Source organism: Aotus nancymaae, unplaced genomic scaffold (genome assembly GCF_030222135.1).
Source record: "Aotus nancymaae isolate 86718 unplaced genomic scaffold, 86718_ANA_hifiasm-v0.15.2.pri h1tg000131l, whole genome shotgun sequence".
Lineage (NCBI taxonomy): Eukaryota > Metazoa > Chordata > Mammalia > Primates > Aotidae > Aotus > Aotus nancymaae.
Window position 1 is genome coordinate 5,641,980 of NW_026988546.1, and position 24,699 is coordinate 5,666,678.

The following is a 24,699-nucleotide window of genomic DNA, read 5'->3' on the forward strand; positions in this document are numbered from 1 at the left end:
CTGTTTTCCTCAGCTTTCAAATCTGGGCTCTCCTGGCAGGGCTTCAAGTAGACTGAGTCATTACCTGTTTATACCCACAGGCCCACATCTCCATGACAAACACTATAAATGAGAGCTGGCCGGGAATTGGGATGCAAGGTACGTGCCTTTCACTTTTCAAGAAAGGTGCTGAACCTGCAGTCAACTGCTTGGCCCAGAAGCCTGCAGCCCCACCACATGGCCAGCCCCACCGCAGGGCCAGCCCCACGCACCTGCAGGCACCCTGGCAACTCAGCCCTGGCCAACGCCGGGCCCTTTTTAGCCTTTCCTCTCTCCTCTTCTTTCTGATAGTTCCCGGAGTAGAAGACAGAAGGGGAGTGTCTTGTAGAATCTCCCAGAATTCTGGAATGTAAATGAAGGCTGCCAACTGATGGCTTTTCTCCAAAACCAATTCTCTTAACCACAAGTTTTGGTGCTACGGACCTTCAATGTATTCTTTCCTCCCTTCTACCCAAAACCAAAACACCACATCTGGAAGTGGAGCTGTGCCAGGCTATCAGTAGATTTGTGAGGAATCACCTGAAATCCCAGTGCTGTGGGGCTGGCCAGAACAGCTGCTAGCAGGCCTCCGATTCCCGCAACTACACGGTTGCACTCACACGCCCATGCGCCCCGTGCACACAGTGAGAGGGGCAGAAGTTTTAACTGGTCCTCCTATGAGTCCTCCAGCAACTCATGCAACCCAGGCTTGTTGCTTCAGGTCTTTCTGCAACTGTGACTTTTCCATTTTTAACAGATAACTTTGTAAGCTGCACTAAAAAGACTCAGATACCAACTGCTGTAGAGGCATTTGAAGAAATACAGGAGAGAATGGTACCCGCTGGACTGGGCTGTCTTACTTTTAAAACAGATGCTCCTAAGATGGAGCCAGAGAGACCATGATGGGAAGCCTGGGGCCGAGAGGGGCAGAGTCCAAACCCCAAAGGACACTGCCCCAAGTGTGCCCTTTCACAGGGGGCAACGAGCACCCCCCCCATCTCTCAAACAAACTGTCAAATTATCAGAGGTGACACAAAACCATGTGAAATTCCTTGGAATCTTAACCAAAAACATCAAGAGCATTTGTGTTTGATTTTACCTAACCTGTGACTACACATGATCTGCTTCAACAAATGCACACAGCAGGAAGGGCCTTTGAATTCTTTCTGAGCACATCAAACCCTCAGCATGCCGCCGCTCACAGGCCATGAATGAAGAGACACTCTTGCTCCCACACATTGAGAAAACACAGAGGACAGTGCATGGATTTATATTATTGCTGAACACTAAATTTAGAGCTTTAGCTTAGTGGCATATCATCCAGCCCGAGTACAGAAGGTTAAAGCTCAGAAAAATCACGTTTGAATGTCAGTATTTGTCTTTTTGCAACTTATTTCACTCAACATAATGTGCTCATGGTTCTTCCATGTGGTAGCATGTGTCAGGATTTCCTTCCTTTTCAAGGCTGAGTAATATTCCACTGTGCAGCTCACATTTTAGTGATGGCTTCATTTCTTGCTAGACAGTCAGGCTGCTTCCACCTTTTTGGGATAGTGAATAATGCTGCTGTGATGTGGGCATATAAATAGCTCCAAGCCCCTGCTTTCAGTTCTTTAGCATACATACCTAGAAGTGGAATTGCTGGATCCTAGGATAATTTTACTTTTAATTACTTTTGCACCAAGATAATAAAAAGTAACTAGTGGTTCTTAAAAAATTAAAAATAAAAACTTTGGATAATAAAGTTGAACTTCCTTAAAGCAACAAATAATTCAAACAACTACCTCACAAGTCTGTAGGATTAGTATCGATTTGTGGCAAACAAACCGCATAGTGTACTGGCTACACCATCAGTGAGGCATATTTCTGATGACAAAGTGGTACCAAAAATAGGTCCAGCTGTCCTGAAAACTTTTTCTACAAAGTAATTTCCTATGAAAAGACAAAATGTCTAATGTTCACTAGCAAAGCACAGCATTCCACAGATTTCTATTAGGTAGCTACCCATACTACATTTTCTAAAAGTATTCTTTATGAACATCAATTTTGAAATAATATCTGAAAAAGAGGTAAACTAAATCCAGAAATCAAAGTCCACTGAGTAACTGAAATGAAGGATCATCACTTCTGTCATATCTCTGTTGAGATTAACAACACAAGAAAATCTGGATTATGCCACAGAGAAATTTAAATCTAACATAACCAAGGCTAACAAAAGCATGTGCACATGAGGGCTGGGCATAGCTCGTGGGTCCCCTGTGCGGGCTGCAGACACTCTAGAACAGACACTCTCACCTCTTGGTGATCTGGCTCGGCTCCTGCAGGTCAGGGTCGAGGTCAAAGACCTCATTATCCAGCAGCCTTCGCAGCGTCACGTCGGCCAGCTGCTCCATGACCTTAAACACCTCATCCAGGTTCAGGAACATGGAGAAGTCACGCTCCTTATTCTGTGTGGTGATTCGGATGGTATCCGTCAGAAAGACATTGGACGTTCTTTCTAATTTCTGGATATCAACCCACGGAACTACAAGTTTAACTGTAAGAGAAAAGGGTAAAATATCTATTATACCACAAAATTTGAGCCAAACTTGAGTGTGTCAGCAAGCAAATATCCAAAGCTCTCCTTAGGTCAATGTGCAAATGCCTTTTAAAAAAATCTTTTAAGTTCAGGGGTACATGTGTAGGTTTGTAATATAGGTAAACTCACGTCACGGGGGTATGCTGTACAGATTATTTCATCACCCAGGTTTTAAGCCTGGCAACCATCAGTTATTTTCTCTGATCTTCTCCCTCCTCCCTCCTCCCACCCTCCCTCCTCAAGTAAGTGCCTGTGTCACTTCTTCCCCTCTATGTGTCCATGGATTGTCATCATTTAGCTCCCACTTATAAGTGAGAACATGCAGTATTTGGTTTTCTGTTCCTAGTTTGCTAAGCATAATGGCCTCCAGCTCCATCCATGTTCCTGCAAAGGACATGATCTCATTCTTTTTTATGGGGGCACAGTATTCCATGGTGTATATGTACCACATTATCTTTATCCAGTCTATCATTGGTGGGCATTTAGGTTGATTCCATGTCTTTGCTATTGTGAATAGTGCTGCAATGAACATACACGTGTATGTGCCTTCATGGTAGAACGATTTATATTCCTTTGAATATACACCTGGTAATGGGATCACTGGATTGAATGGTAGTTCTATTTTTAGTTCTTTGAAGAATCACCACACTGCTTTCCACAATGGTTGAGCTAATTTACAATCCCACCAGCAATACCATTCTGGACATAGAAACAGGCAAAGATTTTATGCCAAAGACACCAAAAGCAATTCCAACAGAAGCAAAAATTGACAAATGGGATCTAATTAAGTGAAAGAGCTTCTGCACAGAAAAAACAAAACAAAAACAAAAAACCATCAACAGAATAAACAGCCTACAGAATAGGAGAAATTTTTTGCGAACTATGCATCTTACAAAGGTCTAATATCCAGCATCTACAAGGAACTTAAACAAATTTACAAGAAAAAAGCAAACCACCCCACTAAAAAGTGGGCAAAGGACATGAACAGACACTTTTCAAAGAAGACATACATGTGGCCAACAAGCATATGAAAAAAAGCTCAACACCACTGATCATTAGAGAAATGCAAATCAAAACCATAATGAGATGCTACCTCACACCAGCCAGAATGGCTATTATTAAAAAGTCAAAAAGTAACAGATGCTGGCAAGGTTGTTGAGAAAAGGGAACACTTATATACTGCTGGTGTAAATACCTTTAAACCAGACCAGGAAAGAAGAGCACAGACCACTTACCAGCTGTTGGTCAAAACCCAACTCAAGTTCTAATGGTTTTCTTAAAGATCTAAGTAAAACTTCCCAAGTTGCTGGCTACTGCTTGTTTCAAAGGAACACTATTCTGAAATACCAAGTTAACAATGTGTATCTTTCTCAAGAATACTTAAACTTCAACAGTTATGCAAAAGTTTCTGAATCTACATATATTCTGGTTTCAAATAATATGGGGACCAGGGAAAGCTTTCTGGAGCTGACAAAATCTAAACTGAGTTTTGAAGGATGAATAGGAGTTTCCAACAGGCTAAGTACAGAGAAAGGAGAGAAAGCCAGGTGTACTTTGAAAAGCATTTCAGAAAGAAGGAAGACAGGGATGGCCAAAGTCAGGTCAGAGCACGCTCCAGGGGTGCAGAAGGGTTGTGCAGATAGGGTGTGTATCCTAGAGCATCATAACCAAGGCTGGTGAGCTGGAAAGGGAAGAGAATACCACATGCCAGAAGCCAGCCACAGGAGACACTCAAGAAGAGCCCCTATAACCGGTTCAACTTGAAATATAAATAAAGAAAGAAGAAAAATTACACACTCACATATGCAGCATCCATACCACTCAACATGAGCACTTGAAACAATACTTGGTTCTGGAAGAAGTTTCCACGGGAATGACTTTTTAAACATTCAGTATACAATTGACACTTGTGGCCTCTCATATGTGAGCAGTGACTCAGTGCATGAATCTCAAGGGGATATAAGTGAATAATTCCCCTTCTGTAAGCGACTGCATATCCAGCCAGTCTTCCAAGGGGCAGTCCTGACCTTCGGGGCTGGGACTTTTTAAGAAGTAGAAATATGTTCTACACGTTGAGAAATATTCAGCTACCAGGGATGACACTGTTTTCAAAACACAATCTATAGTAATTGAAATCCTTTAGTGCTAAGTAGAAAAAGTGAATTCTCCAGATCTAATCCCTTGCTAGCAGCAGCATATGCAAGGAATCGACCTGGTGTCATCTCCACCATTTATTTAAATCTGTCCAACTCTTCCTGTTAACGGCCCTTCCTGGGAGCCTCACTGAGTCCCCAGGGCCAACTTTATCTGGAAGAGCTTGCCAGGCCTCACTTACGTTCCTTGCCCAGGAAGAAGGAGTAGAAGCAGAGATGGTTGATGCTGAGGTACAGCCAGCCCTGGCGGGGCACCCTGCCCTTCCAACAGCAGCAGGAGTAGTAGGTAACCAGCTTCTCCGCCTCAGGGAAGTTGAACCTGGCCTCGAACTTCACCAGGGCTTCTCGGAACTTCTCGGGTTCTTCTTCCTGCTCGGCAAGCCTGCTGCTGGTCTCCTCGGCTATCAGAGCCTGATACACACAAAGATGACAGTTCTTGCTCAGTGAGCCAGCAATGGAAGGCAGGGGGTGCAAGAGACAGGAAGCAGGAGGGACTGAGACGCATAGGCCTCCGAGAAGTGTGCGTTGCTTCAACGACAGACACACCTGACGAGGAGAATAGCTCAGCCGTGTTATCTGTCAGCCACCCAGACACACGGCTGCAACAGAAAAAAAAGGAATGGAGTTGGGGTCAGAAAACCCAAGAATCAGTCTCTCACTCGGCCACTTACCAACCATGACCCTCTGGGCAAATCATTTGACTTCTAAGCCCAGTTCTCAAACAACCAATCATTTTCTAAATCCTCCCTACAGGGATATGAGGATTAAAAGACTGGTTCAAGCCTGTGAACTTGCTGCATCAATCCCAAAGAACTACCTAAGACTGAGATAAAAGTTAGTACTTTAAAGGTCCAGGTACGGTGGCTCATACCTGTAATCCCAGCACTTTGGGAGGCTGAGGTGGGCAGATCACTTTAGGCCAGGAGTTCAAGACCAGCCTGGCCAACACGGCAAAACCCCATCTCTACTAAAAGTACAAAAAATTAGCCAGGCGTAGTTGTGCACCCCTGTAATCCCAGCTGCTTGAGAGGCTGAGGCACAGGAATCACTTAAACCCCGGAGGCAGAGGTTGCAGTGAGCCGAGATCGTGCCACCGCACTCCAACCTGGATGATGGAGTGAGACCCTGCCTCAAAAAGTCTTTTGAGAAAAACTCATGAAGGTCTTCCTCATTCAATTAAAAAATGTTGATATTTAAGGCTACTACATGCCTGACTGTGGCTCACTCTGTAGTCTTAAATGGACACCGGCCAAGGTTCCCAAGGTCATAAATAACCTCCAGAGCACTCAAGTCTATGGGAAAAGAAAGCATCTAAATCTACAGATTTTTTTTGCCAAAAATGAATAACAACTAGTGTCCTTCATAATCTGGGGTGGTGGTAGAAGGGCCTAGAATTCAAGCTTGTGGCCTATTTGTTCTTAATTAACAACTCATTGCTAAGATCAGAAATCTAATTTCCCATCCCTGGGAGCTCACTGCAAAATCCTTCCCTGAGAATATCTTCTTAGTACCTCCACATGAGCAGCTATTTAGGAACTCCTGGGCCCCAGGCTATTTGATTGTAAAAATACATTTATAATTCAAGTCCCCGCTACTCAGGAGGCTGAGGCAGGAGAATTACGTAAGCCCAAAAGTTTGAGGCTACAGTGCACTATGACGGTACCTGTGAATAGCCATGGCACTCCAGCCTAGGCAACACAGCAAGACCCCATCTCTAAATATATATATAGCATTTATTTTTATTAACATTTCCCCATATATATATATGGCATTTATTTTTATTAACATTTCCCCTTTTATAGTAGGTATGTCTCATGAAAAGCTATGTCCTTCAAGACAAGACTACTTTCGGGATACTGCTGTCAAAACCTGCACTATTATATAAGCTATTTTCAAAATTAAACCTGAGCATTGACATTAAAATAACAATGTAATTTAAAATTATTTTTAAAAGAAATCCGGAGGCTGGTGAAATTTCATGTGATTTTCATTTTCTATATTTCCCACATTTTATTTAACAAGACATTATACATCAATGAAATTCTAGTTAAGAGACATGAATATTTCTGAAAGGCATATCTAATATATAATGAGTGCTGAGTCTCCCCTTGCCCTGGAAATGAGGCATAGAGGGTCTTTATGAAGGCTCCAGAGCAGACAGGCAGCAGGCACAGCTGCAGAGTAGGAGTCAGTGGCTCCTGGTGCAGGCATGAGGGTGGCCGTGCAGACCCCTGCCTTTCTTGGGGTATGGTTTCTGGTTACAGGCACAGCTTGAAACAGGTATTTTTTTTTAAAACTATACATCTTTTTTATTGTGAAGTCATAAAAAGGTATCAAAATTAAAAGCAAAAGTTACAGGGTAAGACTTCACAAAACTACTAGGAGCGTTAAAGGAAGTGAAAATGGGACTAGGCACGGGGCAGTATCAATTAATGAACATGGGAAGGACAAGGATGGGGAGAACAGTGAGCATGTGCTGAAGATACTACGGGAGAGGACGTGGTGAAAAATTCCATCTTAGACAAGCACCTAGGTAAAGAAATAACAGGATAAGATTTCTAAACCCCACTACGTGCTTAAGAGTCATCCTCGCCATTGGCACTGTCTCTGTCATCTTCTCCTTCCTCGGCCTCTTTTTCATCATCCCTGATCAACTCCAGCTGGTCACCGCCCCAGTCTTCATCATCCAGTAGGTCCCCCTCATCAGCAGAGTCATCTGCAGCCCCTCAGACTCCATCTTCACATTAGTCCCATCTTTCTTCACAGAGCTGCTGCTCTGCTCCTCTTCTGACTTATCATCAAACAGGGATTTTTAAAAGTTTTATAGAGCCATCAAAGGCTCAGGATATGGGTAGGAAAGCCTCAATTCCCAGATCCTTAGAATCTGGCCAGAGGAAGGAGAGATCAAATATCATGCTGCGCTCCCAGGCTCAGGCCAGGCAGGCCCCTCACTCCCCAGCCCTGCCTCCTCAGGACTTACTTTTCAAGGCATTTTAGCTTCAAAGTGTCAGGGACTACAATGTCACCCCATAATATGCCACTTAGGCATAAGGATTATTTTGAGCTGAAGACAACAGAGAAATAGCAAACACCAAAGAGGCTCTCTGTCCTCCCCTGGCATTTGCCTAAAAAAACAGGACCTGTTTTTAAAGGCCCATTTGTCAAGGGGTGTCCTGCTCCTGTACCAGAAAGATAACTGACTCAAAACAGAGCTTAGAATAATCTACATAACAAACCTCACTAAAATAATCCTTAGCTTCCCTAAATTTCCCATACAGTATGCTGCCCCAAAAGCCTAAAGGCCTTTTCCCTAGTCTTGGCACCATTCTACAAATGCACTGTTCTTTGCTGAGATGCTACGTAAGCCCAAGTGCTAACCACCCCTGTGAGTTACTCATCACTGAGTTTCTTTTACACACATGCATGCTGTGTGTGTTCATATAAAGTCTGTTTGGCTGGGCACAGTGGCTCTCATCTATAATCCCAGCACTTTGGGAAGCCAAGGCAGGAGGGTTGCTTGAGCCCAGGAATTTGGAACCAGCTTGGGCAACATAGTGAGACCTCGTCTCTACAAAAAATTTAAAAAATTAGCCAGGTGTGGTAGTGTATGCCTAGAGTCCCAGCTACACGGGAGGCTGAGGCAGGAGGATCACTTGTGCCCAGGAGGTCAAGGCTGCTGTGAGCCACGATTACACCACTGCACTCCAGCCTGAGTGACAGAGAAAGACTATGTCTCAAAAAAACAGCCAACAAAAATCAACTCTGTTTTTCTCTTGCTCATCTTTTGTCAGTGTAATTTCCAGGGCCCCAGCCACAAAATCTAGGAGAGTCAAGGACAAGTTTCTTATTCTACAGAAACTTTTCTAAAACCGCTGTAGTGAAAGTTAATTTTCTTCTTCCGAATTAAGAACAGCAACATCTAAATCAAAGAACCACTACAACTTGCATTAGACAAAAAAAGGTGAAGTAAGTTTGAAAAATAATGTTGAATGGGGCCTTTCTGCACCTATCCCAGTGTGATCTGACCCAGAGAAGTGAGCCATAGTTGGCTGGGCCAGGATGAGGGCTGACCCAAGCCTACCACAGACTAGTCCACTCCCCAACCCTACAGGCCAGGGATAACCCCAAGAAGACATTGCCAAGCTGTCTGGACTTGGGATGCCTTCCCTTTTCACCAGATCCCACGAGTATCCCCAGTCCCCAGAGGAAAATAATTTGTTCCTTTAAAACCAAAAATTTGCTTTGACATCATTTACTAAAAGCCATGGCACTTGAGGTATTAGAAAGTCAAGCTTTTTGCAGAAAACAAACAAAATCGAAGGGGTAGGATGTTTTACCCTAAGAAAGGAAAACTGTATCACACGCTAATGTGTTAACGTATTTAATGAGAGAGTTAAATTTAGAATGAGAAACCATCTCTCCCAGCCCGATGGGGTTTTTACAGCACTGATTACCCATCACGTTACTGCAGTGAGGCCAGTTATATAAGACTGTAACTCATAGGCGGTATTACAGATACCTCCCAAAATGTTCCTCTCTTGCCAACTCAAAACTTAATTGGCTTTAATTACATTTAATTTATATATTTTAAGAATAAACATCTGCTTCTAGCAGGAGGAAAGTGCTAGGTCCAACAGAATAGTGTGACAAGATGTCACAGTTGCAAAAAAAAAAATGATTTAAGAGTCAAATAATGTGTTGTTCTGCAAAAACACAAATCTTAACATTATTTTTTTTCCTGGGACAAAAAAAGGGCCTTCACTCCTGTAAAGGATAACAAAAACTAAGCCTAAGAATAAAGGCTTTTTGTTTTAACATGTCAGGTGTATTTTGCTAGACTGACTACAAAGTTAAGACAAATGATCAATGAAACTTACTTGGTTTTATGTACTAATCCAAAAAGTTCAGTTAGTAGGAAAAAACTGTTAGCATGCTACAGTTTTCAGAATGTCTTAAGGAAGAAAGAAGGAAAGATGGGGAGAAACATTAAACTCAAGGGACCTACCTTTACCTTCCCTTTGACAAAACTGGCAATGTCATCTTTATTATCAAAGACAGACAAGGTGTGGAGGAGATTTTGTTCCAGCCAGTCCCAGTGCTGGTTTATTTCCTCTAATGTTGCACCTGGATTCGAATTGAAAAAGAAACAGAGATTTAAAAATGCGATGAAAGTAATTCCTAGAACATGAACTCATTTTCCAAATATTATGCATCCCTGTGTTGATGTTATTAAAACATCTGGGCTCTCATACCCTGGGCCACGGTTCGCCAGCTGAAAATGAAGGCATCCCTGTCGGGGCCATGGTGCTCCTCCCCGCAGCAATGGGATGTGCAAGCATTACTCCCGTTGCCACACGGATGGGCCAGCTGGCCAAGCAAGTTACCGCTGGGACTCTTCTTTGGCAATCCCACCCACCCTACTAACACACAGAATTCCGACCATCTCCACTCAAATGACAGAAACATTTGTAATTATTCAGCTACTCCAGAACAGAACAAGCCCAGAGTAGCAGATCAATCCTGAGCAGCCTTGCAAAGTTCTCCCATGAAAACAAGGGTCCCTTCAAGAGGTAGCAAAGCCCAAGTCCACGGAGGAAGGAGCCTCTTGCCAGGGCTCTGCTGAAGGTCCCAGGGGATGCCACTTGCACCCAACATCACTGCAACACAACAAGCAAGGGCCTAGGAAATTTACGGCTTACAAATGTATACTTCATATCATGTATAGCAATGACCTTTAAAAACATATATAAAAAGAGGTCTTATATTACACGTTAAAACAGAAACACAAAAGCATTCAATCATAGACAGCAAATTCATTTTTCAATGACAATTTTTTAAAATCACCATATTATTAAAGCATTAAGCAAAAAGCTTAGTCATTTTAGTTGTCTGTATTTCCTCTCTATTCCCATCATCTCCACTGGACAACAGGCACTTTGACACAGGGACTGTTCCCAGCTCCTCATGAAGGGCCTGGGACACAGCAGATGCTCAATGAAGTCCACCAACTGGAAGTACACACAGTCCTGGACAACAGAAGGCACGTGGGCATCAGGGGTTTCTAGTGTAGCCAGGTTTCCAAAATGGGAAGCAGAAGATATTCTAATCGCAAAGAAATTAAGGAGTGCCAGACAAACAACAGAGCTGAATCATCTAGCCAGTGTGAGAGGGATATGGTGCCTGGAGTCACACATCACTTATCCAAAAGCCAGGCATGGACTAGGCACAGTGGTTCACGCCTGCAATCCCAGCACTTTGGAAGGCTAAGGCGGGCAGATCACTTGTGGTCAGGAGTTTCAGACCAGCCTGACCAACATGGTAAAACCCTGTCTCTACTAAAAACACAAAAATTAGCAGGGCATGATGGCAAGCACCTCTAATCACAGCCACTCGAGAAGCTAAGGCAAGAGAATCACTTAAACCCAGGAGGCGGAGGTTGCAGTGAGCCAAGATCACACCACTGCACACCAGCCTGGATGACAGGGCACAACTCTGTCTTGAATAAAAAAAAAAAAAAAAAAAAAGGCCAGGCATGCATTTGCTCTGAGTCATCTTTCTCTCAGCATGCTATGTGCAGCCTTCCTTTCCTTGGAATTAAATATAAACACCCCACACAAGAAGGTGCCAGAAGACTGGCTCTGGACTTGTGACTCTGGGGTCCGTGAATATGAAAAACACCTATCTGTAGTAGGACTGTTGTTCTGAGTGGGCACTTGGGGAAGGAATAAAAAGAAGTATCTAATAGAATACTTCCTAAGGCATAATGAAAGTTTAAAACAAGCTTGCTTATTTTGTATTTTCCCAATTTTCTCCAGTCCTCACTAAAGCCATTAGAGCTGGGAGGGCTGGCCCAGGCTTCTCTCTGCCAGAGGTCTCTGTTCACAGGCCACGACTCCCCCGGTCCCTTTACCAAGAGCACTTGGTCAAGGACCCTGCCCTGCTGCCCCTCGGTCGCACCTCCCATGTCCTATTCTCCATGGATCACAGAAGCCCAAGCAGCAGCCCACTCAGGTGCAGCAGAAACTTCCTCTGGGGTGAGGGGTCCCGGTCCTCTTGCTATCCACTTCCTGCCCTCTGGGAGGGCTCCTGCGGTGTCAGGAAACCCCTGGCCCTTCAGGCTCCCTGTCCCTCTTACAATCAGGAAAGCTTATTTTGAAACAAAATCAAACCCAGCTACTCTAGGCTCCCCAGCATGACTCTCTTGAAGCTTCTGACCTTTCCCTACCTGCATTGAAGCCCAGAGCATCTGCTTGGTTTCTCAGCTATTTATAACACATGCCATGCTGGCCTGACATAGGGGTACATCTGGTTTACTTGCTTTTAAGTCTCCCTGCCCTACTCAGTGCCCCCAGGTGGCGGCCACAAGAACATCCTCCTCTAAATCCAGTGGGTCAGCAATGGTGCCTCTATCACATCACTAAGTTGGGTTCTACCCAAGCCGATAATCTTGCACAAGCACCTGGGTGGCCCAGAGCTCTGCTCTTCTGTGGTACTTTAAGACCTTGTCTTTCTAGGTCTTTACTCATTATTATCCATTACAATAAAAACCACTACTCAGAACACTAAAAAAAAAAAAAAAAAAAGTGAAGAATAAGCTGAAAAGAAAGCATTTTATGGTCCCTTGATCTTTTGCTATATGTTTTCATGGACTCTCTCACTGATCCAGAAAAGAAACCTAGATTTGCAGGAACGAAGAAAAACTAAAGCAGGGAGAAGACTCACTTTTGTGGTACTAGGCTGTTCCAGGCACTATTCACTGACCTCTGATAAAGACTGAACGAGAAAATAGAGGCTCCAGTATTTGTCCAAAATCTTATCAAGGGAAAGGCAAACCAGAGCATGAAATGGCTCTCTACAACCTCAAAGTACTCTGAGGTCCAGGGTCCTTCCATAAAAAGCTACGTTTTCCTTTTTTTTTTTTTTTTTTTTGAGATGGAGTCTTGCTCTTGTTGCCCAGGCTGGAGTGCAGTGGCGCAATCTCAGCTTACTGCAACCTCCGCCTCCCAGGTTCAAGCAATTCTCCTGCCTCAGCCTCCCAAGTAGCTAGGACTACAGGCGCATGCCACCATGCCTAGCTAATTTTTGTATTTTTAGTAGAGACAGGGTTTCACCATATGGGTCAGGCTGGTCTTGAACTCCTGACCTCAAGTGATCCGCCTGCCTCAGCCTCCCAAAGTGCTGGAATTACAGGCATGAGTGACAGTGCCTGGCCCTGCTACATTTGAATTTTTAAGTATCATTTGCATCATCTTCATCACCATCACCCTTATATGAAGTCCAGTTCTTGCTATGGCTGGGCAGTCTTCCACTTGCAGCAAGCTCTCTTCCGCCATTCCCATCCTCCCAAATGCATCTTTCCGGATGACCTGATACAGGTTTTCATTTATTTCATTTATCCTGCTATTAAGCTCACAAGGGCTAACACCATTAACTGATAACAGCTAACCACATGTGGCTTCCTCAACTGATAACTTTAGATGACATGAATAAATTATCATCAACCCCCAACACAATATATTCCTATGGAATTAAGATTTGAGACAAAGTCATCAAAAAACTAGAATTTTATTCTTTAAAAAAATAATAATTCTGCCTACTGGGAAGGAGCTTATCATAGAGAAAGATAATTCTAAAACAAAAACAAACCCATATCTTACAAGAGAAAATAAACCACATATTAAAAAAAAACCTATCTCTGAGCCATAGTAAGGTTTTGTTCCAATCTACCCTGCTACTGAATATAAGACATAATTGTACGCTTCTCTCAGCAAAGACAATGAATATGATGAAACTTTTCCACCCTACTGGCTTCTACTTCCTACAAAAGTTGCCAAATGGAAGGGAAATTTTCCAGACTATAATTTCCTCTGCAGGAAAGTCTTATGATGGGTTCCACAAATTCCACAAATGAATGCAAGCCGACTGCACATCCGTGACTGCAAAAGATTAAAAGGGAAAGTCCTTCAGTGTATGTCACATACCACAGTCCTGAAACTACGCTACATCTGTGTTTTTCAAATTACATAAAGTAGCACATCTGAAAATACCTTTTTTCAAGAAAAAAATATAATAGAAAACAGAAGACATCCAAACTCCTAACGGTAGCTACTCATTTGTATAATATTTGTTAGAGTTATACACACACACCTGAATATACTTCTGTCTGTAGGTCACAGTCAAAAAAAGATTGAAAGCCACTGCATTATAGACATACAAGCAGTGGGAAGGGCAGAGAAGAGAAAACAAGAAACTGAGACTACATCATTCATTGAAGACACAGGATGATAAAAAGCCTACAAATTAACCCAGTACCACAGCAATGTTCTCACTGCTGCTGCTGCTGCTGACTTTCCAAAACTAAGACAGAGGAGACTGCTACTATGGCCTGAATTTTGTCTCCCCAAAATTCATGTTGAAGCTCTAGCTCCCAATGGGAGTATATTTGGAGATGGCACTTTTAAGGAGGTATAAGGTTAAATAAGGTCATTAAAGCAGGGCCCTAGTTTGGCCCTTATAAGAAGAGACTCCAGGGAAATGCATCCACAGACAAAAGGCTATGTGAGGACACAGAGAGAAGGCCGCTGTCTGCAATCCAAGGAGAAAGGCCTCACCAGAAACCAACCCTGCTGGCACCTTGATCCTGGACTTCCCAGTCTCCAGAACTGTGAGAAACAAATGCTTGTTATTTAAGCCACTCAGTGTGTATAGGGGGCTGGGGATGGGGTGGGGGTGGGGAGCAGCACTAGCAAACTAATGCAGCTGTCTAAAACCAAAATTTATTGTGGAGTGTCATGGAAGTTCAATTAGCAAAATTACGCCTGTCTTATTAAGGCCTCCAATTTTGAAAAAAAAGACTTTTTCATTTTCTAAGAAAATGAAATTCCAGTGAATCTTAAACTTTACCCCATAAGAAGTCAAAAGTCAGACTTATCAATGCCTCTGCAAAACTGAAATTCAGTATTAGAAACCTCAGGTAAGACCACAAAACAAACAACACGGATGACTTAGGAGTAACCAAACAATCCACGTTCTAAGAACAACCAGAGGTCAACAGACGATATTTTCTGCATGCCTGACATGTGTCGGGAATTTTGTTCCATATACCATACTCATAATATCACTTATCACCACAAAAATATTACACGGTAACTGCCAATATTTTAATTTTCTAGGTGAGAAGAGCAAAGTGAAGAAAATAACCAACCCGAAAGCCAGTACATCTGACTCAGGCCTGGCTCTGCCCATGACATCACCATTGATGGAAGCTCCCAGTAGCAGAGTCACACTGAAACGCACACACAATATTTATTCTCTTAGGTTTTCCCCAGAGGTATTTTCAGGAACTAAAACAAGCATCTCATTGTCTATGCCTACAGCTTCTGCACGAACACTGCCACAAATAATTTGATCCAAGCTTGTTTTAAAAAGCAGCTGCTTCTCTCTGCAGAGTAAATAGCCAACTGAATTAAGGGCCTTCTCCAGCCACCTAAGTCCTCATCAACAATGAAATGGGCATTCTGTGTGCATAGTTCAGATCTGTTCTTCTGAAATGACAAGACATTTCTCTACAGGCCAAACACTAACCATCTACTGTCTACATGCCTGGGCTAACAGCCATACAGACTACAAAGGAGCTAGTTAAAAGTTAACTGTCATGGCAGTGTCATTCCCAAATCTCACTCAACACTCACCCTGTGCAGGGTAACTCAGGATCAAAGAATTCAAGCAAAAATTACAAATGAAGCAGAGAAAGTGTTGGAACAAAAAGCCTTCCATTTTCAGAAAGCTCACATTCTTCAAGTGGATACTATATCATCTAATCTGTAAGTCTAAAGCAGTATCTTTACAAGAACATATAAAAGTTCAATGATCACCCCATCATCATGACTTAGAAGATTTTCAGCCATGTATATTTCTCACTAAAGAGTTTAAGAAAATAAGCTTTAAATGTTTCTTTTCACAAATTTCCTTGGCTTTTTGTTTGCCTTCAAGTGAAATTAAGGAATCCTAAGAGTGACAGACAATCTCTTTGACACTAAAATAGCCTTTTAATTTATAATTGAAATGGTCATTAAAAGGTGCTTGTATTAGTACCATTAGACACACTTTTCAGAAATAAAAGCAGGAATAGAAGACACAGAAAAACATGATCTATGACCAAATGAAAAATCAGTAAGTAGAAACAGTCAGAAATGATACAGACAATAGAATCAGTAGACCAAGACATAAAACTGCTATTATAAATATACTCTAAGGCCAGGTGCAGTCGCTTACGCCTATAATCCCAGTACTTTGGGAGGCCAAGACAGGCAGATTACCTGAGGTCAGGAGTTTGAGACCAGCATGGTCAACATGGTAAACCCTATCTCTGCTAAAAATATAAAAATTAGTTGAGTGTGGTGGTGGAAGCCTGTAGTCCCAACTACCCAGGAGGCTGAGGCAAGAGAATTGCCTGATCCCGGGAAGCGGAGGTTGCAGTGAGCCAAGATCACACCATTGCACTCCAGCCTGGGTGACAGAGCAAGACTCTGTCTCAAAAAAATAAAATAAAATAAACATAAATATACTGTCTATGTTCAAATGGTAGAAGAAGGCACAAGCCCATTAAGAAGCCAAATGGAAGATATTTATTTTAAAAAGACCCCACTAAAACCTATGAATGAAAAATACAGTATTTAAATAAGATTAAATCAATAAGGGGGAGGGGAGAAATCAATTCTTAAAAAATGGATAAATTTAACTATTTATTGGGTTATTAAAATAATTACAGAAAAAATAACTAATTAAACTGTTTTGACTACACATATGTATAGGCATACCTCAAAAATATTGTGGGTTCAGTTCCAGACCCATTAAATTAAGCAAATGTCACAATAAAGCAAGTCACACACATTTTTTGGATTCCTAGTACATATAAAAGTTATATTGGCCGGGCGCAGTGGCTCACGCCTGTAATCCCAGCACTTTGGGAGGCCGAGGTGAGCGGATCACTTGAGGCCAAGAGTTTGAGACCAGCCTGGCCAACATGGTGAAACCCCATCTCAACTAAAAATACAAAAACTAGCTGGGCGTGATGGTGTCCGCCTGTAATCGTAGCTACTCAGGAGGCTGAAGCAGGAGAATTGCTGGAGCCTGGGAGGTGGAAGTTGCAGTAAGCCGAGATCGAATGCCACTGCACTCCAGCCTAGGCAACAGAGCAAGACTCTGTCTCCAAAAAAAAAAAGGTATATTAACAGTAGACTGTAGTCTATTAAGTGCGCAATTGCATTATTACGAATCCTCCATCTCCTCTCTCCTGCTATTTCTGGTGGCCTCTGGCCACGTATTTGTATGATGGAGATAACAGCCAGTGGCTATGGAAGAAAGGTGCTTTCTGGCTGGCAGAGTGTTTACGACTTCAGTTCTTACTCCAAAAGCATCTTGCTAAATCTAAACAATCAGCTATCTCTAAACAACCTGGCTTGGTCTCACGCACGTTATTAAAATAATGAATCTTCCTCTCTTATAAGGTAGACCTACAGCCATGACAATCTACTGTACTGGCCTTTAAGGCATTTCGTTCCAAATACTGCATGGGAAGAGAAAAATGTTCTCTCTTCGAGAGCCCGGGTGACACTCAATCACAGATGAACAAGCTTGAAGAACACAGTTTTCACAGACTGTCATGGGGGATGTTGAGAATAGGGACAGGCATACCTTGGAGATATTGTGGGTTTGGTTCCAGACCACTGCAATAAAGCAAATATCACAATTAAGTGAGTCACTTACAAGTTTTTAAATTTCCCAGTGCATATAAAAATTATGTTCACAGTATGCTATAGTCTATTAAGTGTGTGATAGCATTATGTCTTTTAAAAAGTACATACTTTAACTAGAGATTACTTTATTGCTTAAAAAAGTGTTCATGATTATCTGAGCCTTCAGTAAGTCGCAATCTTTTTGCTGGTGGAGGGTGTCTTGCCTCAATGTAGATGGCTGCTGACCAATCAGTATGCTGGTTGCTGAAAGTTGGGGTGGCTTTAACAATTTCTCAACATAAGAAAACAGTGCAGTTTCTTACATGATTGACCTCCCTTTCTTGAAGATGCTGTTGACAGCATTTTGCCCACAGTAGAACTTCTTTCAGATTTGGAGTCAATTCTCTCAAACTGCTGCTTTACGAACTAAGGTTTATGAAATACTCTAAATCCTTTGTTGTCATTCCAACAATGTTTAAAGCATTCAACAATGTTTCAACAGCCTCTTTACCAGGAATAGATTCCCTCTCGAGAAGTCACTTTCTTTGGTCATCCATAAGAAGCAATTCCTCATCCACTGAAGTTTAATGAAATTGCAGCACTTCAGTCCCATCTTCAGGCTCCACTTCTAATTCCAGAGCTCTTGCTGTTTCCACCATATCTGCAGTGACTCCCTCCACTGAAACCTTGAACCCCTCAAAGTCACCCATGAGGGTCAGAATCAACTTCTTCCAAACTCCTATTAATGCTGGTATTTTGACCTCCTTTCAAAACCAGAAATGTGCCTAACTGCATCTAAAATGGCAAATCCTGACCATGACCTGCAGCAGCAGCTGAGACACCTGGGAAGGAATGCATCTTTTCTTCTGTAGGCTTGAGTCGAGAACTCTTGGTCGCATTGGTAATACTGGGTTGGATGTCCAAAGTTGCAGAAAAAAGATCAGAACTTTCAGGAAAAAACTTACTGTATCAGGCAAAAGTGAAGTCAATGTTCCAGGAAGTTCTTCCAAAAAAAAAGGCAGTTGTCTCTGGGAAACGTAACCACAGTGGTGGTGTGTAAACCCAAACTTTTACCCTTAAAATCTCTGACTCTGGAAAAACTAGGGAAAATGCACCAAGCAACATAGGATACAATTAGCCAACAAGAAATGGCAGAAAAGGAACAATGGCAAATAACCCACTGGATGATAACTCAGCACTTTAGGGAACCATCAGCCTTATCTACCATTTAACAATAACTTGGCTGGGTGCAGTGGCTCATACCTGTAATCCCAGCACTTCAACCAGGTGGATCCCCTAAGGTCAGGAGTTCAAGACCAGCCTGGACAACATGATGAAACCCTGTCTTTACTAAAAATACAAAATTTAGCAGGCTGTGGTGTGGGTGCCTGTAATCCTAGCTACTCAGGAGGCTGAGGCAGGAGAATCACTTGAACCCAGGAGGCAGAGGCTGCAGTGAGTGAAGACTGTACCACTGCACTCCAGCTTGGGCAACAGAGCAAGATTCCATCTCAGAAAAAGGAAAAAAAAAAAAGAACTAGAAAATAAGGTGAATCTGTACACTGAAAGTAGTATTTGTTAATAGTATCAATAAAATTGGTAATATCCATACAAACAATATAAAAATACCCAAGATTGATAAAACTTGTATTGTGAATTTAAACACTTTGGTTTGCATTAAACATAAGCAGTTAAACTTTCAACCAAATTTCATGGGGTTTTTCTCCTCAAGTCATATTTTCAGGATTGCAAATTGACTTATCATTCACTATTCTGATTGCTTTCAGTTTTAGAGATAACATTCTTGGGCACAAGGGACTAAAAACATTTATATACAGAACATGTTTACATTTTTATTAAAAACCTAAATTTGAAGATACATTCTAATCTTACATAAAGTTCATGTTGGGTTTTTACATTACATTATGTAATTTTAAAAAACTTTTTTAACCAATTTTCTGTGTTACATTAAATACTATTAAATATCTTTTGTGACCAATTGATCCTACCAGTAATGACAAAACTGTGTCTTAAAACAAATATATTTTCTTTTTTTTTCCTGGCAGTCTCATTCTGTCACCCAGACCAGAGCACGGTGGCACAACCTCAGCTCACTGCAACCTCTGCCTCCCAGGTTCAAGCAATTCCCCTGCCTCAGCCACCTCAGTAGCTGGGATTACAGGCGCCCACCACCACGTCCAGCTAATTTTTTTATTTTTACTAGAGACGGAGTTTCACCATGTTGGCCAGGCTGGTCTCGAACTCCTAACCTCAGGTGATCTGCTTGCCTCAGCCTCCCAAAGTGCTGGGATTACAGGCGTGAGCCATGGCGCCTGGTCAACAAATCTGATTTTTATGAAATCCTCACCTATTCTGTAGTCAGCTAAGCTTATAATTACCTTAATTTCAAGGACTTGAGAACCACATTTCTGCCTTTATCATCCAGCTATCAAACAATTACAAACCTAAAAATGGTTACTGTAATTATCTATATAAGTCTAAATAATATTGACTTGAAAGACCCCATGAGGTAAATATGAACATTAAACTTGGATTTGTAATTCTAAAACACTATACCTAAGCCTATAATAGGTATATTGCTAAGAGTATCTTTGTAAATTCTGAATATAATTCTTGGGGGTTTGCTGCAGTTAATAATAGGCAATTTAAATTAGCATAGACCTTAAGGCCTGCTTGAGTTATTAGGCACTGTAAAGGAGGTTAGAAATGTGGTCATTCTTTAGTAAATTGTTATTGATTGGTAGGTGATATTTTCTCAGATATTAAGTAAATGTAAAAGCTTTGGGTATTAGAGACTAGCTTTCTATAACACTAACCATTATTTGTTAATAGAATTTTAAAATGATGAAAGGTATTACATGTTTTAGACATTTCACTGAGGTCCAGATAAGAGCAGTAAACAATGGAGATAAGTGTGCACGTGTTTTTCCTCAGTTTACTTTTAAATAATTTACTATTGTACTCCCATTTTACAAGTTTGCAGGAAAAAAAAAGTTTTCAAGGAACACAGATTAAATTCACTAGGTTCAAATATGCTTCCTTATATAATTTAAAATTTGCTGTGTGAAATTTAAAAGTGTTTTTAAAGACCCAAAATAAAAGTACTACAAATAAAAAACCAAACAATAAAATAACATGGTGAATTCTTTCCAGATGGTTTTCAATTGACTTTGCCCAGCTCAATCAGAGGAATCACTGTCTATGCAGCAATAGCCTTATGAAATGTATTTCTTAAATAGTAAGACTTGAAAGTCAAAATTACTCCTTATACATCTCCATCAGAGCTCTTGGGTAACCAGATGGATTGTCAATGAGCAGTAATACTTTGAAAGGAATCTTTTTCTGAGCAGGAGGTTTCAACAGCAGGTGTGTTAGTCTGTTTGCATTGCTATAAAGGAATACCTGAGGTTGGGTAATTTATAAATGAAAGAGGTTTATTTGGTTCACAGTTCTGCAGGCTGTATGGAAAGCATTGCACCAGCATCTGCTCCTGGTGAGGCCTCAGGAAGCTTACAATCATGGCAGAAGGCAAAGGGGGAGCAGGTGTGTCAAAAGGTGTGTGTGTGAGAGAGAGAGAGAGAAGGAACAAGACAGAGAAGGGAGAGGCCCCAGGCTCTCTTAACCAACCAAATCTTGTGTGAACTGAGCAAGAACTCACTCATCACCAAGGGGATGGCACTAAGCCAGCAGTCCTCAAACTTTTTGGCACCAGAGACCAATTTTGTGGAAGAGAATTTTTCCATGGACCATGGGGGATGGTTTCAGGATGAAACTGTTCTACCTCAGAGCATCAGGCATTGGTTAGATTCCATAAGGAGCACTCGACCTACATACCGCGCATGCACAATTCACAATAGGGGGTCACACTCCTATGAGAATCTAACGCCACTATTGATCTAACAGGAAGCAGAACTCAGGCAGTAATGCGCACTTGCTTGCTGCTCACCTCCTGCTGTGCAGCCCAGTTCCTAAGAGGCCATGAATTGGTACCTACCTGGTACCAATCTGCGACCTGTGGATTAGGGACCTATGCACTAAGCCATTCATGAGGGATCCGCCCCCATGACCCAAACACTTCCCACTAGGCCCACCTCCAACATTGGAGGTCACATTTCAACATGAGGTATGGAGGGGACAAAACACCCAAATCATATTAGTGGGCTTCAGATATTCAGTCAACTATACTATAAACAGATGTGCTGTCACGCAGGCTTTGTTGTTCCATTTATAAAGAACAGGCAGAATACAGTTACCATAGTTCTTAAGGGCCTTAGGATTTTTCAGAATGGTCAATGAGCACTGGCTTCAACTTAAAGTCACCAGGCATGTTAGCCCCTATCAAGAGGGGCTTTGAAGCCAGGCACTGACTTCTCCTCTCTAGCTATAAAATTCCTAGATGGCATCTTCTTCCTAGAAGGCTCTTTAATCTACATTGTTTTAAAATAGGTTGTGTAGTGTGGCCACCTTCATTGATGAGCTCTGCTAGATCTTCTGGATATTATAACTCACTACAGCTTCTCCATCAGTACTTGCTGCTTCACCTTGTACTTTTATGTTATGGAGATGGCTTCTTTCCTTAAACTTTATGAACCAATGTATGCTAGCTTCAAAATTTCTTCTGCAGCTTCCTCACTTCTCTCAACCTTCATAGAATTTAAGGAAGTCAGAGCCTTGCATGGATTAGCCTTTAGCTAAAAGAGATGTTGCAGCTTGTTTGATCTTCTATACTAACCACGAAAACTTTCTCCACAGAAGCAGTAAGTCTGTTTTGCTTTCTTATCATTCATGTGTTCACTGGAGTATCACTTTGAATTTCCTTCCAGAACTTTACCTTTGCATTTACAACTTTAACAATCTTCAAAGTACAATAAAGTAAAATACAATAAAAAGAAGTACACCTGTAGTTAAATGTATTCTAACACCACATAGAGCTGCAAAACTTTAAAATCGTATTCAACTATTCTTAACGGCAATATTGGTATTATTTAGAAATGGTGTGTGTATATATAAACTAGATATACAAACAATTATGTGAACATTGTTTGAAATAAGATTTTTAGTGTAAGAGAAGAGGAAAACAAATATAAAATCAAAGTTAAGTTATAAATATGTAGTTTTACAGCTGAATTGGAAAAGTCAGTATGAAGTCATTATTTATTTTTCTTTATCATCACACATAACTTTTTAGGTTCACACTTACTTGAAAAGCCTTACAGGCAATGACAACCCAGTAACAATGAACACCCCTACAGCCTAAACTGTGGTCCCTAAATACCATTAAATATGCATTGCATGCCCATTAAAAAGGAGCCACGTCTACTTGAGGAATGGCTAATTCCAAATAAAAGGTAGGAAAGGTACAAGCTGAGCATTTCACAGCTTGTTGGACAGAAAGTGAGGAAGCACTTGAGACAAAAAAGTCATAGAATAAAAGTCATAGAAGTTGGCTGGGCAAGGTGGGTCACACCTAACACTATTAGGTGTATTCCAATCCTAACACTTTGGGAGGCCAAGGCAGGCAGATCACCTGAGGTCAGGAGTTCAAGACCAGCCTAGCCAACACAGTGAAACCCTGTCTCTACTAAAAATACAGAAAACTAGCCAGGCATGGTGGCATGTGCCTGTAGTCCCAGCTACTGGGGAGGCTGAGGCAGGAGAATTGCTTGAACCTGGGAGGCGGAGGTTGCAGTGAGCCAAAAAAAAAAAAAAAGTCACAGAAGTCACAGGAAGGGTGATATAGTTAGACTTTGTGTCCCCACCCATCTCTTCTTGAATTATAATTCCCATAATTCCCAAGTGTCAAGGGAGAGACCAGGTGGAGGTAACTATATCATGGGGGCAGTTTCCCCCATGCTGTTCTCATGATAGTGAATGAGTTCTCACATAATCTGATGTTTTTACAGGGGCTCTTCCCCTTCGCTCAGCATTTCTCCTTCCTGCTGCCTTATGAAGACGGTGCCTTACTTCCCCTTTGCACCTTCCATCACGATTGTAAGTTCTCTGGGGCCTCCCCAGCCATGGTGAACTGTGAGTCAATTAAACCTCTTCCCTTTATAAATCGTCCAGTCTCAGGCAGTTCTTTATAGCAGTATAAAACGGACTACAAATGGGCTCTAATGGGCAGAAGATGGTTCAATCTACATACCAAAAAAATCCAGCAATTAACTGAAACACCCTGAACATATTTTGAAACTCCTGGCTTATAGTATTCATTGTATATTTCTTTCAACATTTCTGTATGTTTGAAAATTTTCATAATGAAATGCTAGGAGCAGGGCATCTTAACTTTAAAATCATATTAAAAAGGGGAGAAGGGAGAGAGAAAAAGAAAAGGAAGCTAAAACAGAAGAATAATAATTTACTTGTCATCACTGCAGATGACCAGGGCACCAACTCCTTACACTAACAGTAGGCAACTGTAGGGCAAAGGGAGGCATTTTACCCCATGTTTTCTAAATATACTATGTATCAGGGTGACCAAATAGCCCTAGTTGAGTAGGCAAAGTTCTTCTTTACAGATAACTCAAGCTGGCAGTTATAAAAGGAATGATCAAATTAGAAAACCAACATTTCATGATCCATAGAGAAAAAGTGAATTCAGGCAATGATCATAATGGGAAAAATCTTTTGACAAAAGCTTGATGCGGGAGAATGCATTGGAAGCTGTCACCTGAACTCATGAACTAATCTTAGCATCAATAAGAGTGAGACATACAGATGATACATACCTCCTGAGAGAATGCAAGATAAAATACATGGTACTGTCTATTGAGTATTCTTCCTAAAAACAGCTGAACCTACATTCAATTAAACCTTTGTTAGTAATTTCCAGTTTCCAAGAAACATGAAGGAAAGTACACTAAGTTAAATAATGCCCTGGGAGAGAAAACAGACTGTGCAGCCCGTGAGATATTTCACATAAAAATTGGCCCAACTTCTTCAACAAGTCAGTGGCAAGAAAACAGGGAGGGGGAGGCAAGAGGGCTAAACATTGAAACTGCCTTTGCAAAAATTATAACTCAGAAAATTAAGATAGCGAAAGAGATCTGCTCTAACCAATCTTTATCTTGCCTTTAACCTTCAAACTGCCCTTAGTCATTCCTGGGCTTGGGCCAAGCTAACTTTGGGAGACATTTAGGTGATACTATAAATGATGCATTAGCCTGTTCTCACATTACTATAAAGAAATACC

General features: G+C 41.6%; 1 protein-coding gene and 1 pseudogene across 5 annotated transcripts in view; one reads left to right on the plus strand and one right to left on the minus strand.

The window, feature by feature from the left end:
• Nucleotides 1–24,699, minus strand: part of TBC1D8 (TBC1 domain family member 8) — a 136,668-nt gene that overhangs the window by 39,237 nt on the left and 72,732 nt on the right. For 4 of the 5 annotated variants that reach the window (XM_012477649.3, XM_012477648.3, XM_064371354.1 and 1 more), the window contains 3 exons: nt 9,755–9,873; nt 4,932–5,160; nt 2,314–2,554 (listed from right to left, as the gene is read on the minus strand). In XM_012477649.3, coding sequence (XP_012333072.1) covers nt 2,314–2,554; nt 4,932–5,160; nt 9,755–9,873 — 589 coding nt within the window. Of the gene's footprint in view, nt 1–2,313; nt 2,555–4,931; nt 5,161–9,754; nt 9,874–17,445; nt 17,464–24,699 lie in introns of those variants that run through there. The other variant, XM_012477651.2, reaches the window with a different exon arrangement.
• On the plus strand, nt 18,403–18,718 carry LOC105734713 (BBSome-interacting protein 1-like; annotated as a pseudogene).